The 16,531-nt window shown below is 33.6% G+C and overlaps 1 protein-coding gene across 3 annotated transcripts in view; it reads right to left on the reverse strand.

Annotated features, from left to right (window-relative positions):
* Cdh12 (cadherin 12) overlaps positions 1-16,531 on the reverse strand; it is an 836,266-nt gene that overhangs the window by 58,909 nt on the left and 760,826 nt on the right. For all 3 annotated transcript variants that reach the window (XM_070042221.1, XM_070042223.1, XM_070042222.1), the window contains one exon: positions 14,764-14,931. In XM_070042221.1, coding sequence (XP_069898322.1) covers positions 14,764-14,931 — 168 coding nt within the window. The remainder of the gene's footprint in view (positions 1-14,763; positions 14,932-16,531) is intronic.

Genomic DNA, 16,531 nt, shown 5'->3' on the forward strand with positions numbered 1-16,531 from the left:
AAAAATCATATTAGTATTGCTGAACTATTTTCTATGTTGAAAATTAGAAGATTTAACATAAAATATTTAGGTTCTATGAGACCATTTTATGCCCTCTATTTCTGCAGAAGCCTTGAAGCAGTATTTTCAAATTAAACCAACAGAAATAGAGTTGGATTGAAGCTGTATGCTAGTCAAGCATTCTAGACATCATGCGAATGGAATCTCTCCATGATGACAAATAAACAGAATCTTGGTCATTATTAGAAGGAGTTTCACTAGATCCTATTTTGGATATACAAATCATTTTGTATCAAAAGCTTTAATAATTTAACAATTTACAATTTTACACTAAAAAGAGAAAAAAAGTAATTCAGAAAATGGCTAAGTGAAGAATATAACAAAATATTTGTGGAAATCAAATTGGAAATTATTCTAAGATACAATTGTTTGTACCCAGAATGATCTCAATTGCCTAAAATGAGAATTAAAAGGTTTTGAAAGGTAATAGTTGGCTATTCTAGATTGTTACTATTTATATACACATATATAAATTACAATAGATACACTATCAAAGTTATTAATGGACTGTTTTACAAATCCCATTTGGTACCAGTATATTTTTTCTATATTATTTGACAAGTCATTTTTTTTTTTGGTCAGTCGTGGGACCTGAACTCTGGGCCTGGGCGCTGTCCCTTAGCTCTTCAGCTGAAGGCTAGCACTCTACCACTTGAGCGTCAGCCCCACTTCTGACTTTTTTCTGCTTATATGGAGGTGCTGAGGAATCAAACCCAGGGCCTCATGCACGCAAGGCAAGCACTCTACCACTGAGCCACCTTCCCAGCCCGACAAGTCATTCTTATTCTCTGTTTCTGAGCGATTAGACATAGCACAATATATAGAGGTAGACATTAACTGATCTTTTCAAAATTGTTTTTGGATAATGGCATAATTATTGTTACTAATTACTGTAAAACATTTATCTCATTGATAATAGATTCAAACACAATATTTAGTAGTATCTTCTATGGAAGCACCAGGAAAATAATAGCAAATGAACAAAAAGTTGTTTTTAAGGGTAGGGAGACATTGACAAGAAAGCATTGTACTCATCATGTGACTTATGGAAATAATAATAATAATAATATATGAAATATACAAAAGGAAAATTTAAAAAATCGCCTTCTAAATTTTTAATTAAAATTATACATAAAATAGAAAATGCACCTAATTATGGGGTACACTTTGATGTCCTGATATTTTTATACAGTTTTTGAGGTATAGATAATGTAATGGTGACAGTAAATTGAAACTAAAACACACATATTAAGATAGCAGACTAACAACAGTGGTGGAAAGAAAAATTCACAATTTTCAAAAGTTGCATGCACAATGAATGTTCATGGTATTTATGATAAGGATTTGAATGAAGTCAGCCTTTCTGGAGCATTTCTGATATCAGCTAGTAAGAAACAGTTCAAGCTGAAGTAACCAAACGACAAGGCTGATATTGCCATAATTTTATGACTTGCAAATTTGTTTAATTACTCTGACTTATTAACTCTGATATCAGAAGGACCTTTACTATATTAATCTTGCTATATTCATCAACTTGTCCTGCTTCTCAGCGAGCAGAAGCATGCAGCTCGCTAACTAATTGTCACTGTAATCTGGCCTTAGCCATAGCTCTCTCCTTCTGTGCTCTTTACCAGAGCACATTTGACTTTCACAAGCAAGAGGCGGGCATCACTCCTTGAATTCCTCCACTGTGTGTAAAAATATAACTACGATGATCCCCAAGCCTTCTTGTAAAGAAAATTCTATTCACTGAAATTAGAAGGTTTAGGACAAACAACTACACTGCTTATGTTTATGAGATAGAAACTCTCTCCAAGTAACTCCTCTGCATACAATTTTCTTTTTGCTCTGTATTCTAGAAAAGGTGTTTTAAGAGACTACATAATACTAACTACCTTGTTCTGAGTGATGGCTCCAAGGGTCCTAAATGCACTAAAAATGTTGACTGAACTCAGGCCTTGAGTGCTGTTTCTGAGCTTCTTTGCTCTTGGCTAGCTAGCTAGCTCTCTACCACTTGAGTCAGTGCTGCACTTCTGCTATTCTGATGATTAATTGGAGATAAGAATCTCAATGGCTTTCTTGTTATAGCTGGCTTCGAAACACAATCCAAAGCCTTTTGATTAGCTAGGCTTCCAGGCATGAGCCACCAACTTCCAGCTTTTATTATGTTTGTAATCATAACTTCCTCCATTTTTTAAAATTCAATATACATGTCCTTTCTCTATACTTCATTTCACTAAACTTCAGAAGGTGTGGCCATTGTGCAGTTCTTAGTCTGTCTTACAATGGAAAAGAATGCTCCTCTTTGATCATAGTAGGAAAAAAAATAACTGTCTCAAATCTGATAGTATTCATCCTGTTGTTTTCCACTTTCCAATAAAATTTATTTATTTATTTATCATCCATTTCTACTTCACAAATAGACTTTACTGTTGTATTAGAATTTTGTATGCTACTTAAATTTACTTCTGTATCTCTGTCTCTAAGTCCAGTGACAACAGTATTCAACACTGAGAATACACATCCTTTTAAGCATAGCTATTCTTACTGTATCTGAAATTTCAGCTTTGACCATTCCCACCTCAGAGCTTGCTGGTTTTTGTCTTCCATTTTCAGTGTCTTCTAGATCAGAAAAGTGGTTCTCCTTGCAAATATGGACCAAATGGAAAGAATTGAAACAATGCCGCACTCCAGGAAGATCCGAAAGAATCTTTGGTTTACTTGTTTTGAGTTTACAACTATAGGAAAATACTGAACTTCATTCTAATTCAAAGTCATGATTAGGAGTTTGGGTCTCAGGCTTGCCTTTAGACTTGCCTCATCCAGAGAAGTTTTCACTTCCTTTCACTTCATTTTCTATCTTCCTGCCAAAACATCTTAGTATTTAAACTTCCCTTACTAAATAATTGCTTGTACAATGTTTCTGATTGTCTCATCCATGTATTTATAATACTTTGATTTATACAGATACAATTCCTTTCATGGGGTAATAAACATGATGGAAGTCTTGGCAGGAGTTTACAATATTTCCAGTGGATCAGTAACTTTCCATTGCTCATCCATTATGCAATGTATATTTAATACCTCCTAAGCCTCCATTAAATATGTAAATGTTCCTTTCACTTGATTAATCAATGTAATTTCTGATGTGAGTATCACAATAAGGTATTGGGATAATTTTCAAGGATCTTGCCTAATAATGTCTCGTTAGTATGTCAAAAATAACAGAAGTACTGTTAAAAATCAAAAATAAAAACAATATAATCTAAACTTATGAACAATGTGAGACTTTTAAATTCAGCTGGAAATATTTATGTATGCAAAGTCTTGAGTTTTCCTACACATCTTCTTGTGAAGGGTAAATGAGAGTGGGGTTTGCCCTCATTAGGATAATCCTAGCAAATGAGCCAAATAGATCAATACCTATATACATATGACCATATAAGATGATGCTTAGCAAAATGCACTCTAAGACATGGAAACAAGAGTTTTGTTTTTGCTTGTTTTATTTCCTTTATATTTTACTTTTTTTTTCCAGTCCTGGGGCTTGAACTCAGGGCCTGGGCGATGTCCCTGAGCTTCTTTTGCTCAGGGCTAGCACTCTACCATTTGAGCTACAATGCCACTTCCTTCCTTTATATTTTATAATGTACTATGTGATTTATTGTTTCTTTTTTATTTTCCTCCTATGGTTTATCTCCTGTTACCACTGTATTTGATTTTGGTACCCTGGATATTGTATATACATTTACATGAATTATGGAAGGGAAAGGGAACAACAAAATGGTGAGACAAAGGACAAAGGAGGAACCAATGCAACAGCGATCCACACAAGACAATATGTTGGAAATGATCTGTGTAACTTGGGGAGAGGATTGGGGGAGGGAAAATGGGAGAAAAATGAGTAAGGGGGTAATAAGTTGGACCAGAAATGTACTCATCACCTAGATATGACTGTAACCCTTTTGTGCATCACCTTGACAATAAAATTATAAATAATAAATTAATTAATAAAAAGAAAGTGGGGAAAAGATGACAGTTTGAATTCTTATAGATTTTATAAATTAAGGTGTACATTATTTCTTCCAATATCCCCTCAAATCTGCTTTGTCCTTACACGCGCACCTGTCATACTAGTTTACACATCATTCTGTGCACAATGTTGTCATTGTCTTTATTACAACTAGCCTATTTGCCAACTAACTTAAGAAACTCTCTTAATATACAAGCCAGTTAACTGGGAGAGATTACAAATTTTATCCATTTTAAAGTGAAAAACAAAGCTCTTTCACTTTTACATCAAAATTTAAAGTTCACCAATGAGATATTTTTCACTAAATGCTGTATCTCATGGTATGAAATGTGTTAATAAAATCTATTTCTCAGAAATAAAATCCTTCATTCCCATATTTTTCATATTGTGTGTATTCTGAACAGCTATCATTAAGTAATTCTTTAGAAGCTAATTCCCTTGTTTGCACAATTTTTGAATCAACTAAAAAAACAAATTTAATAGAGAATATTAAACCATTTTTATGGTTTAAAATTCCAGATGGAAAGTGTACTTAATATTGAGGTAATGATAGTTAATTTTTCCTCATGTGTTCATTTGTCCCAACTTCTCCTCATTGGCAAATCAGACAGATTATTTTGTCTTCAATTTGACTAACAGATCTATCCCTTGGACCTTATTTAATACTTCTTTATAAACATAAAATTCTTCTTTCACTCTGACTTCTTGTTTAAGAATTCTTTATTTTCAACGCCTCATTTACTCAACATATACACAGACACACACAGAGACCATCAAAGTTCTCTTGTCTATTTTGTCTTATACTTGACTTTGAAGGCATGGACCAAAATGTTTACATTATCCTGGTTTATCTGAATAATCTGTGAACTATAAATAATATATAAAATACAGTTTTTGAATATTAGATTCTCCTTTCTTGCAAACAGCTAGAAAAGAAGCACATCCCTAAAAGTACCAGAATTAAAAGCAATATCAGACAACACAATTCATTTAAAATATATTAGCAAAGTAGAAATGGAAGAAGTAAAATATCTACTGAAATTCATGCTAACTCACTCTCAATACTAAATTTTAAAATTAACCCAATTTTATATCATAATTCTACTAACAAAGATTTAATATTTTGTACAATTATTTCATACCCTCACCCATTTCTAATTATGGAAAATCATGGCTTGTGTTTCATACTCAAAAATGTTTAATCAAATTAACAATATTTACCATTTGTACTGTAGATCAAATTGGCTCACATCTTCCTTCCTGTTCAACCCAATATTTGAATCTGCTGAATCCTATTACTTTGTCCATACTTCCCTGGTACAATTTCAGAGTAATCGTCAACAAATCCCTTCTCAGCACTTCAAATCTATGCTAACAAATTGTAGACCATAATAATAGTACCAAATTACTTTGGATCCGATCTCAGAGATCTCATTTAGGCACCTTCTTGGGATGTTAGCAGTTTGGGTACATAAGCCGGCAACAGATCCTTAGTCAGAATCTCTAGGCAAAATGAGGCAGATAATTCAGATAATTCATCCATATCCAATGTGAGCTTATGAAAATTACTGTTTATTCTTGTATACAATTGTGGGGGGAGCCTTTGCTAGTATATTTTATTTTGGATAAAGTTAGTTTAATGATTCTGAGTGTGTGTGTGTATTGTATGTGTATAGTCTGTGTATATGTATATAGGTATTTGTGTGTAAATATACACATATGGATTACTCACATCACTTAATTGATTTGATTTCCTAATGCATAATTTATATCCATGAATTAAATGTTCTTATCATTTAATATTCAAGTAATTGAAAGCATTACTCTTTTTCTTTTGCATAATGGATGGAGATCCATAAGAGAAATGGTTGGATATGATAGATAGAAGCCATTTAACTTTTATTTTTAATGTATTTAATTAATTAATTTTTATTGTAATGGTGATGAACAAGGCAGTTAAATCTTATAGCAACATTTTGAAAAGAAAATGCTGTTTAATATGACTCCAGATAGGGCTTTTTAAGTAGAACCGATATGATATGAATTTCTGAACCCATAAAAATAATTTTGTTTGTGGATAATTCTCTACATTATCTGGAACATATTTTGATAAAAACAGGGTTTACTTTCTAAATTTTAGAAAACACTATGAAATCATTATAAAATTAATAAAGATATATATGCAAATCACTTTTCAAATATACCTGTAACATACAGTAACTTATTAATCGATATTAGGATTATCTTCATTCTATCATATTAGTACCTCAGGGATAATCTATTCTAAACTCACAAGAAAATAATAGTCTGTACATTCATACTCTGAATTCAGAGGTCTTTCTTTCATTTTTATTTTCTCGATCTCACATTTGTAAAGAAATTTCATATTTAACTATGCCAAACTCCATCATGCTCCATAAGATTTAAGCAAACCTTTCTGCATGTTGAAGCAAATAAGAACGTATATCTTTAAAGCTAATAGGATAAAGTTTTGTTTTGAAGTACAGTTGTGTAATAGTCATGAGCAAACACAATTAGCTGCAGGAATTATCTTGTACATTGTTTATGTATGAACTACATCTTCCATTTTTGTGATATAATGGGATTTGAATTTGCACCTGTAAACCTTTTACCAGTTACACATGTCCCCAGCCTTTTTTCTTTAGTTATTTTTTAGACAGAGTGTCAAAATTTTGCTCACACTGATTTGAACAGCAAATCCTTGTACTTACACCCCTGGTTTATGTGGGATTACAACTTTGTGCTGTCATGACTGAGAGGAGTTCTCTCTAATGTTACTACTTCCATGGTAGTTTTGAACAAAGATCTTTCTCATCTCTGCCTCCAGGGTAGCCTAGTCTAGACAATGTGACTTAACTATGTCTGGAGAAACACATGCTTTTTGACATTAGGATTGGAATGTATGGTATTACAATTTGTAATTTTATGTCACATTTTCTATTTAATTGTTCCATAGAAGACATATTCTTATTGTAGTAGCAAGGCTCCTCAAGAAATGAATTTTCGATTTATAACTAGATCCCGCCATTTATTTTGAAGGATGAATTTCAAAAATGATACTTAAGAGAAAATGGACTGACAAGAAGGAATTTAGAATTTAAGGAGTCTGCTAATTTTATTCATGTAAAATGCAAAGCTTTACATGATCCAAAAATATCTCGTCTTTTTCTTCAGCTTTCAACTGTGTATATAATACAAGCAGACAATAATTCTCTCACTATGTTGTACATAATAACTTTATTCTGCTCTGCATTTTCTGCTTGAATTCTAAAAACTCAACATGTTTTGCACAAGTGTTCAAAGATATAATATACAGTGATAGATAGAATTCAACTTTTTCTTTCAATAATATATTAAACTAAATGAAAAATAAACTTGCATGTTTCAGATGTTGCAACTTTAATAGTTTGGGCAAATCATATATTCCCTTGAAGAGAGAATACTCTTCTTAACACTAAGTATTTCTGTGGACAGAAATTATGACATCATTTCTAAAATTCTCTGAAACGTTTTAAAGGTTCTAATACTCTTATCCTGCAATGCATTCTGAGTAGATTACTTCTAGTAAATTTTACTTAACAAATTCAAACTTTAATACATAATAGCCATGCCTACAACTTTACTTTCTCTTCTTTCAAGTCAGATCTGAAAATGAGCCTCACGTAACCGTGTCTTTTGCAATTTTTGTTCGTTAAGATGGTCAACGTTAACCATCCAAGACAAGTCCAAGAAATATGATAGATCTATCCAACACTTGGAAGACACCCTCAGAAGGCCTAATCTAAGGCTAATGGTTGTAGAGGAGAACCTAGAAACAGAAGTTAATGGTCTAGGAAATTTGTTTAACAGGATCCTAGCAGAGAACTTCCCAAACATGCAAAAAGATAAGCCTATTCAGATTCAGACCAGAATAGGACATTCCACCAGAAGAGGACATTCCACCATCACATTATAATCCACACAGGATCAACTCAGACCAAGAAAAAGATCCTTAAAGCTGTCAAGGAGAAAAGATTAATCATCTATAAAGGGAAACCAAGTAGAATCACCTCAGATTTCTCAGCAGAGACAATTAAAACAAGAAGAGCCTGGAATGATGTATGCCAAGCCCTAAAAACAAACAACTATCAACCAAGAATACTGTAACCAGCGAAACTCTCTTTCATAACTGAAGGCCAAATAAAAACCTTCCATAGAAAAGAAAAATTGAAACAATACATCTCCACCAAACAAGCCCTACAAAAGATTCTTAAAGATGTCCTACACATAGAAACCCAACAAGACCACAATAAAGGTCAAGAAACTGCACCCAAACTGAGAATCCAAGAACCATAGGAAGAACCCAGTTTTTGCAGCCTCCAAGAAGGTGGATAACATGGCAGGCACTCCCAAATACCTCTCAGTCCTATCTCTCAACATTAATGGACTTAACTCTCCAATTAAGCGACATAGACTGTCTAGTTGGATTAAAAAACAGGATCCTTCTATCTGCTGCCTTCAAGAGTCACATCTTGCATGTCAAAACAACACATTTTCAATGTTAAAGGCTGGAACAAAATGGGTGCAAATGGCACCCATAAAAAGGTGGGAGTTGCAATCATAATATCAGGTAAAATAGACTTCAAATTAAAATTTGTGAGAAGAGATAAAAAAAGTCGCTACATACTAATTAAGGGATCTCTCCTTCAGGAGGATATTACAATTCTAAATTTCTATTCGCCATACAATGGAGCACCCGAATTTATCCAAGAAACACTATTTTCCCTCAAATCCTACATAGAACCAAAGACATTAATTGTTGGGGATTTTAATACACCACTCTCCCCACTAGATAGATCAACTCTGCAAAAACTCAACAGAGAAACCGCAGATCTAAACAGCTGCATAGATCAACTAGATTTAACAGACATCTACCGAATATTTCACCCAACAGCATCAGAATACACGTTTTTCTCAGCAGCACATGGAACATTTTTTAAAATAGAGCACATTTTAGGCCACAAAGCAAACTTGTCCAAATTCAGAAACATTGAAGTTATACCTTGAATTCTCTCTGGCCACAAGGGAATAAAATTAGAACTCAACACCAAAAGCCACCAAAGAAAGTCTGGTAAAACATGGAGGCTGAACAACACACTGCTGAATCATGACTGGGTTATGGAAGAGATTAGAAAGGAAATTCAAATGTTCATGCTATTCAACAAAAATGAGCACACAAATTACCAGCTCCTCTGGGACACAGCAAAGGCAGTACTTAGAGGCAAGTTTATAGCTCTGAGCTCCTACATCAACAAATTGGAGAGATCTGAAATCAACAATTTGATGACACATCTAAACCTCCTTGAAAAAAAGCAGCAAGATAAACCCCAATCCAGTAGACAGAAAGAAATAATTAAAATTAAATCAGAATTAAATGAATTAGAATCCAAAAAACTATAGAAAGAAACAACAAAACCAAGAGCTGGTTCTTCGAAAAAATTAACAAAATTGACAGACCCTTAGCAAATCTTATCAGAAAAAGAATAGAACACATCCAAATAAATAAACTCAGAGATGAGAATGGAAACATCACCACAGAAACAACCAAGATTCAGAACATTATAAGGGAATACTTCTCAAAACTTTATGCTAATAAGTTTGAGAACTTTTCCTAGCAAATATTGACATGCCAAAACTAAACCAAGATGAGTTAAACCATCTTAACAGGCCCATATCAAGCATTGAAATAGAAACAGCAATAAGAGACCTCCCAGCTAAGAAAAGTCCAGGACCAGATGGATTTACAGCGGAATTTTACAAGGCCTTCAAAGCAGAGCTCACACCCATACTCCTCCAACTCTTCAATGAAATTGAAAGAGAAGGTTCACTACTGAGCACATTCTATGAAGCCATCATAACCCTCATCCCAAAACCAGGCAGGGACTCATCAAAGAAAGAGAACTGTAGATCCATTTCTTTGATGAACATTGATGCAAAACTTCTCAACAAAATTTTGGCCAATAGATTTCAACAATTCATCCAAAAAAATCATACACCACGATCAAACAGGATTCATTTCAGGGATGCAAAGCTGATTCAATATAAGCAAATCAATTAATATTATTCATCACATCAACAGGAGCAAGGATAAGAACCACATGGTTATCTCAATAGATGCAGAAAAATCATTCAACAAGATCCAACACCCCTTTATGATGAAGGTTTTGGAAAAATTAGGAATCAATGGAACATTCCTCAATACAATAAAGGCTGTATATGACAAACCTACAGCCAGCATTATACTTAATGGTGAAAAAATAAAGCCATTTCCTCTTAACTCAGGAACAAGACAAGGATGTCCACTCTCTCCAATTCCCTTCAATCTAGTATTACAATGCCTAGCTACAGCAATAAGACAAGATGCAAACATAAAGGGGATCAAAATAGGGAAGGAAGAAATAAAACTGTCTCTCTTTGCAGATGACATGATCTTGTATTTAAAGAATCCCATAGACTCCACTCCCAAACTACTCAAGCTGATTCAAAACTTTGGCAAAGTAGCAGGGTATATAATTAACCCCCCAAAATCAATGGCTTTTCTGTATGCCAACAATGAGAAAAGTGTGGCTGAAATTAGGAAAGCAACTCCATTTGTAATAGCCCCACAAAAAATAAAATACCTAGGAATTAACTTAACCAAAGAAGTGAAGGACCTCTATGATGAAAACTTTAAAATCTTGAAAAAGGAAATCAAAACAGAACTTAGAAAATGGGAAAACCTCCCATGCTCCTGGATTGGAAAGATTAACATCATGAAAATGGCAATACTTCCCAAGGCTATCTACAAATTCAATGCAATACCTATCAAAATTCCAACCTCATTCTTCAAGGAAATAGAAGAGGCAATCCAAAAATTCATATGGAACAATAAAAACCCCAAATAGCAAAAACACTCCTCAACAGAAAGAACACTGCTGGAGGAATATCAATACCAAATTTCAAACTCTACTACAAAGCCATAATAATCAAAACAGCTTGGTACTGGCACAAGAACAGACCGCAGGACCAATGGAATAGAATTGAAAACCCAGAAATGAATCTACAGACCTATAGCCATTTAATCTTTGATAAGATAGCTAAAAAATAGAATGGAAGAAAGACAGCTTCTTCAGTAAATGGTGCTAGCAAAATTGGTTAACTACATGTAGAAAACTAAAGCTAGATCCTTATGTATCATCCTTCACGAAAATCAACTCCAAATGGATCAAAGACCAAAGAGTCAAAGCAGGCACTCTGAAAACATTACAGGATGGAATAGGAGAAACCCTAGGTCTCCTTAAAGCCAGCCAAAATTTTCTTAATAGAGACCTGGAAATATAACAAATCAAACAAAGGTTTGACAAATGGGATTGCATGAAGTTGCAGAGCTTCTGCATGGCAAAGGACATAACTAGCAAGATCAATAGAAAGCCCACAGATTGCGAGAAGATCTTCACTAGCCATACAACGGACAAGGGTCTCATATCTAAAATATACTTGGAACTCAAAAAATCAAATCCCCCAAGAACAAATCCTCAAAGAAACAACTGCCCAATAAATAACTGGGCTAAAGATTTAAAGAGAAACTTCTCTGAAGAGGAAAGAAGGATGGCCAATAGACACATGAAGAAATGCTCAACCTCCCTAGCCATAAAAGCAATGCAAATCAAAACTACATTGAGATACCACCTCACCACAGTTAGAATGGCTATAATCAAGAACTCTAACAACAGATGCTGGAGGGGATGTGGACAGAAGGGAACCTTACTGCATTGTTGGTGGGAGTGTAAACTTGTTCAACCACTTTTGAAAGCAGTATGGAGGTTTCCCCAAAGACTTCACATAGAGCTCCCCTATGACCCAGCAATCCCACTTTTGGGCATTTACCCAAATGTTTACAAACAAGAACACACTAAAGCTACCAGCATAATTATGTTTATTGCAGCATTATTTACCATAGGTAAGATATGGAACCAAGCCAGACGCCCCTCAGTAGATGAATGGATCAAGAAAATGTGGTATATATACACAATGGAATTCTATGCCTCCATCAGAAAGAATGACATTGCCCCATTTGTTATGAAATAGAAGGGCTTGGAAAAAATCATATTAAGTGAAGTAAGCCAAGCCCAAAGAAACATAGGTCCCATGGTTTCCCTTACTTGCAATATCTACTATATGTCTGAGTCAAGCAGAAAAGGTCAGATAATGTGATGTTAGGAAAATGAAACCTTAGTAGTTATTTAAATGTTTTTTTTCTTTCATGCATTTGTTTCTAAGGCATTTATAAGATTATTTTTTTGTTGCTTTGTATGTCCCTCCCCCACAATATAACCCCTGCTTTCACTATATTTTATTTCGGTATAACTTGTGGAGGAGAAGGGGAAAAACAAGTTGTTCAAGGATACAGGTGGACCCACTGCAAATATGAGAAGTACACGTTGTCATTTCGAAAAAGAACTTTACAACTTTGGTTTGGGGGGAGGATTGGGTGGGGGGCAGGCTGGGAAGGAATGCGAAGGGTAAACAAAGGAGGAGGCTGCAATGCTTGATAAGAAATGTACTCATTATCTTGTCCATGTAATTGTAACCCCTCTGTACAGTATGTTGAAAATAAAAATAAAAAAATAAAAAATAAATATGTTCAACGTTTCATTAAGGGATTGCCATGTCACTATGACCTAGTCTATTCGTCTGGGTCTGTTTTATCAATCATACTTTCTCATACTAGGATTTCATCTTATAGGTTATAATGACTTTGCATCTCTAATCTGAAAGTACCTGCTATCAATCATGTGAATAAGTTTAGTTATGCACCCTAAAATTATATTTGCTATTTCCTACAATATCAAAATAGTTGTTTTGTTACCTGCCACACTGAAACAATATCTGTGAATACCTCTGCAAGTAATCAAATTGAAGTTGACTTGCCACCACTTACAAGCACAGAAATGCGAGCAAAGGAATGCTATCACATAAACTACTTTCCACCAAATTTCCATATACTAAATCCATGCATGACTCGAGTTTATAATACCACTTTTCCATACACACAATATAATGTCTCCATCTATCCTTCTAAAGTAGCTAGTAGACCTTGCTTCTCAGAAGACAAGAGAATGAAAAGATAAAAATAAAACAAAAAAAACAGAATAAGTTTAACAACAAATGTTATGTAACTGTAACCCCTGTGTTCCTCAGTTTGAGTGTAAAACAAAATTTAAAAAAATCAAGGAGGAAATGGAGTGTTTTTTCTGTTGGAATCACATTTCATAATAATGTCGTATGCTAGAGAACCAACTGAGTTATTTGTTTTTAATTTTTGTTTCCTTTAACAGAAAGTTGAGTAAAATTTTTAAACATTCCGTACATTTAATGACTATATGGTTTCCTAATCACTTGCCATATCCATTGGCTACAGTGGAGACACTTATTTTTCTTTAATAAATTAATTCAACTGTATTTTTTCACAGAATTGTATGCCTTTCTGGTACACAAACAACATGGCATTTTGAAGCATGTATGCTTAGTGGAAGGGATTAATTGAACTAATTAACACATCAATTAAAGTACCATATTTTCTAATTACCAATTTTGCAAAATTTATCCATTGTATTTTCTTTTCATGGAGTAAAGCTCTTGTCATAAAGAAAATATGTTACTGATATAAGAAAATATGAGAATAAATTAAAATATGAAACAAAACATATGGCTCAAAAATAAGGTATCTATTTTATTGGAATAATCTCATATATAGACAGATTTATACACATGTCTATCTTTCTATCTAGCAATACATATACTATATGTTATATGTTATATATCTATTATAATGTATACATATATGTATATATAAATGAGCTTATAAACCCTTCTGCAAATGGAAAGAAGAAAATCATTTTTCCCCTAATAAATCAGAATAAAACCTCTCAACTTCAAGAGTCTTCTCAGGAAGAAGGAAACAATTCTTAAAAATGCACCAGAAAGCAAATAGTTACGACTTGTGTTAAATGAAATGCCCAGGAGGAACCTAGTTGAAACCTAGGTGAGAAGTGCTCATTTTCAAGGAAACACAGAGCTATGGAGAAGGTATAGGTGTGACTCTTTCTATTATCATAAAAACCATAGCAATTGTCACCTATTGCAAGTCTGGGGAACAGTAACTACTCAGAACAAAAGTAAAAGAAACAACATCAATATTACAGAAAATATATTAAGTAGTACACAAAATGTATTCAACTATTTCTATGAACATAATTGACAAAATAAGGCGTGTAATATTCATAATCCTTACATGATAAAAGAATACTGTGGAAAAATATCCGTTATGAATGTGATGATATCTTACATTAGCTTGTGTAAGTTTATATTACTCTTTTACTTAGTAAGATTTGAGAGCAAAGCATCAACCTATTATGAATATTGTATTTCAACAGGAATCAATTAGCATAAAAGCAACCATTCAACTTTTGACCTTTTGTACCTTTCTAATAAGTCATGATTTTCATGAAATATTTAAATTCTGAGTCATATAATTTTTCTGTTCTCTTTCCTAAAGACCGGTGATCTCTGTGGGAGAATTTTCGATCACAAAGGCTGCTAATTTAAACTTAAGAAGATAGCTGACGTACTTTTGGGGAAGCGGGGCGGGTTGTCGTTGACGTCGGTGAGGGTGATGTTGACGAGGGTAGTTCCTGCCAGTCCTCCCAGCTGACCGCCCATGTCCTTGGCCTGAATGAGGACCTGGTATTGCTCCTTCACTTCTCTATCCATGTTCGGCAATGCTGTCCGAATGACCCCTTAGGAGGAAAGCGATAACACGAGATCAGTTCTACAGATCTGTATGTATTAAACTAAAACACAGTCAAACAAGAAAAAAATGATTCTAAAATCAGAAATAAAGGCAGGCAGCTAAAATAATGTTCTTTAGTGAGCAAAACACTGCAAATAACTAAAAATTAGAGGCAAATTAATGTAATATAATGAAATGAAGTTAATTTTTATTATGGGAAATTTAGAAAACAATGCATTCGTTCTAAAATACTTTAAATAGCCTGTTAGAATATATTTAAATGCACAGAAAATAATAAATCATATACGGATATATATATATATATATATATAATTAGATGGTGGGAATGTGATAGTAATGATGGCCATTTTTATTATTTTCAAGAGTAATTATTCTAATAATTTTAAAACACATCACATGTATCATGTACACATTCCATTTTATCATTTAGAAAGTTCCTTAATTGTTTAATAACAGGTTTTTAATCTACCGCTTATTTAACATTTTCGTTTTTGGTGAAAGACACAGAGTCCCTTGAACACTGAGAAGTAGTTTCTAACAGTTTGAAGGAACTCAGGAAGTCACTGGCTAAGTGAGTGACTTCTAGAGTGAGTGGAATGAGCTATACAAAGTTTTGTGTCTAAGTGTAGAACTATATTATACTTATTCATAGAAGAAGAAGAAGCATCACTACTGTTTGCAAGTAAAATTAATATTTTTTACCAAAAACTGAATAATCAATGTTTAATCCACTGAATTATCCAGTATGTAAATAGGCTTAGTGAGGAAACTCAAGAATCTTGACTTTAAAGCACAGGCTATGGTAATTTGTATCTTAAAGAAGCATCCATGAATAATAAAGGTAATATCAGCCACCTCTACAAGCACATAGTATTCAAATCCTATATACCTATTTATGTGTACTTTTTACTCTCTATATAACAACTGCTATTTTGTTGCTAATTAGACTTAAGTTGCTATCTAACACCCCCCCCAAAAAAAAAATGTCTGGAAGAGTCACATAGCTAGAGAATGACATTTTTTTCTTTTCTGTTGCTGACATTTTATCCATACATTGATCCAGACACCATTTTGATTCAGTTTGTTCTCTCCTTAGCTCAGGGTCCTGATGCTTTATTTTTAAGTCTCTTGAAGCTATGGATTTTTTTGTTGTTGTTAATTGTATTTTCTTATCATTAAGTATTTGGATAGAGGGTTGTCATTCAACAAATCAGTGACAAGTAGGAGAGATAATGATAGCGACAAACCTGGACATTTATCTCTATTAGGGAAAAGTGTGTGTGTTCAATAGAGAAATAACACACTGTGTGTCAAGATCTTGATTGCAACATTCCTTATCTGTTCTTTAGGACTTAGGAAAGTTTCCATTCCCCTAATCAATCAATAGCAGATGGTTCAAAATAGTAGCCTTAGATATAATAGAGTTATATACTAGGAAACTCCAATGTATTCTTCTGAGGGCTTGCTGGGGGTCCCCAAATTGTCAGAGTCTCAGAAATAAAACATTTGTTTACTATTTTCTCTCCTACAGTATCCATGAAGCACCATTCTTATGTATGGATAAATGTAATCATTTTGTTTTATTT

This window comes from Dipodomys merriami, unplaced genomic scaffold (genome assembly GCF_024711535.1).
Source record: "Dipodomys merriami isolate MVZ:Mamm:240054 unplaced genomic scaffold, mDipMer1.0.p SCAF_32, whole genome shotgun sequence".
NCBI lineage: Eukaryota > Metazoa > Chordata > Mammalia > Rodentia > Heteromyidae > Dipodomys > Dipodomys merriami.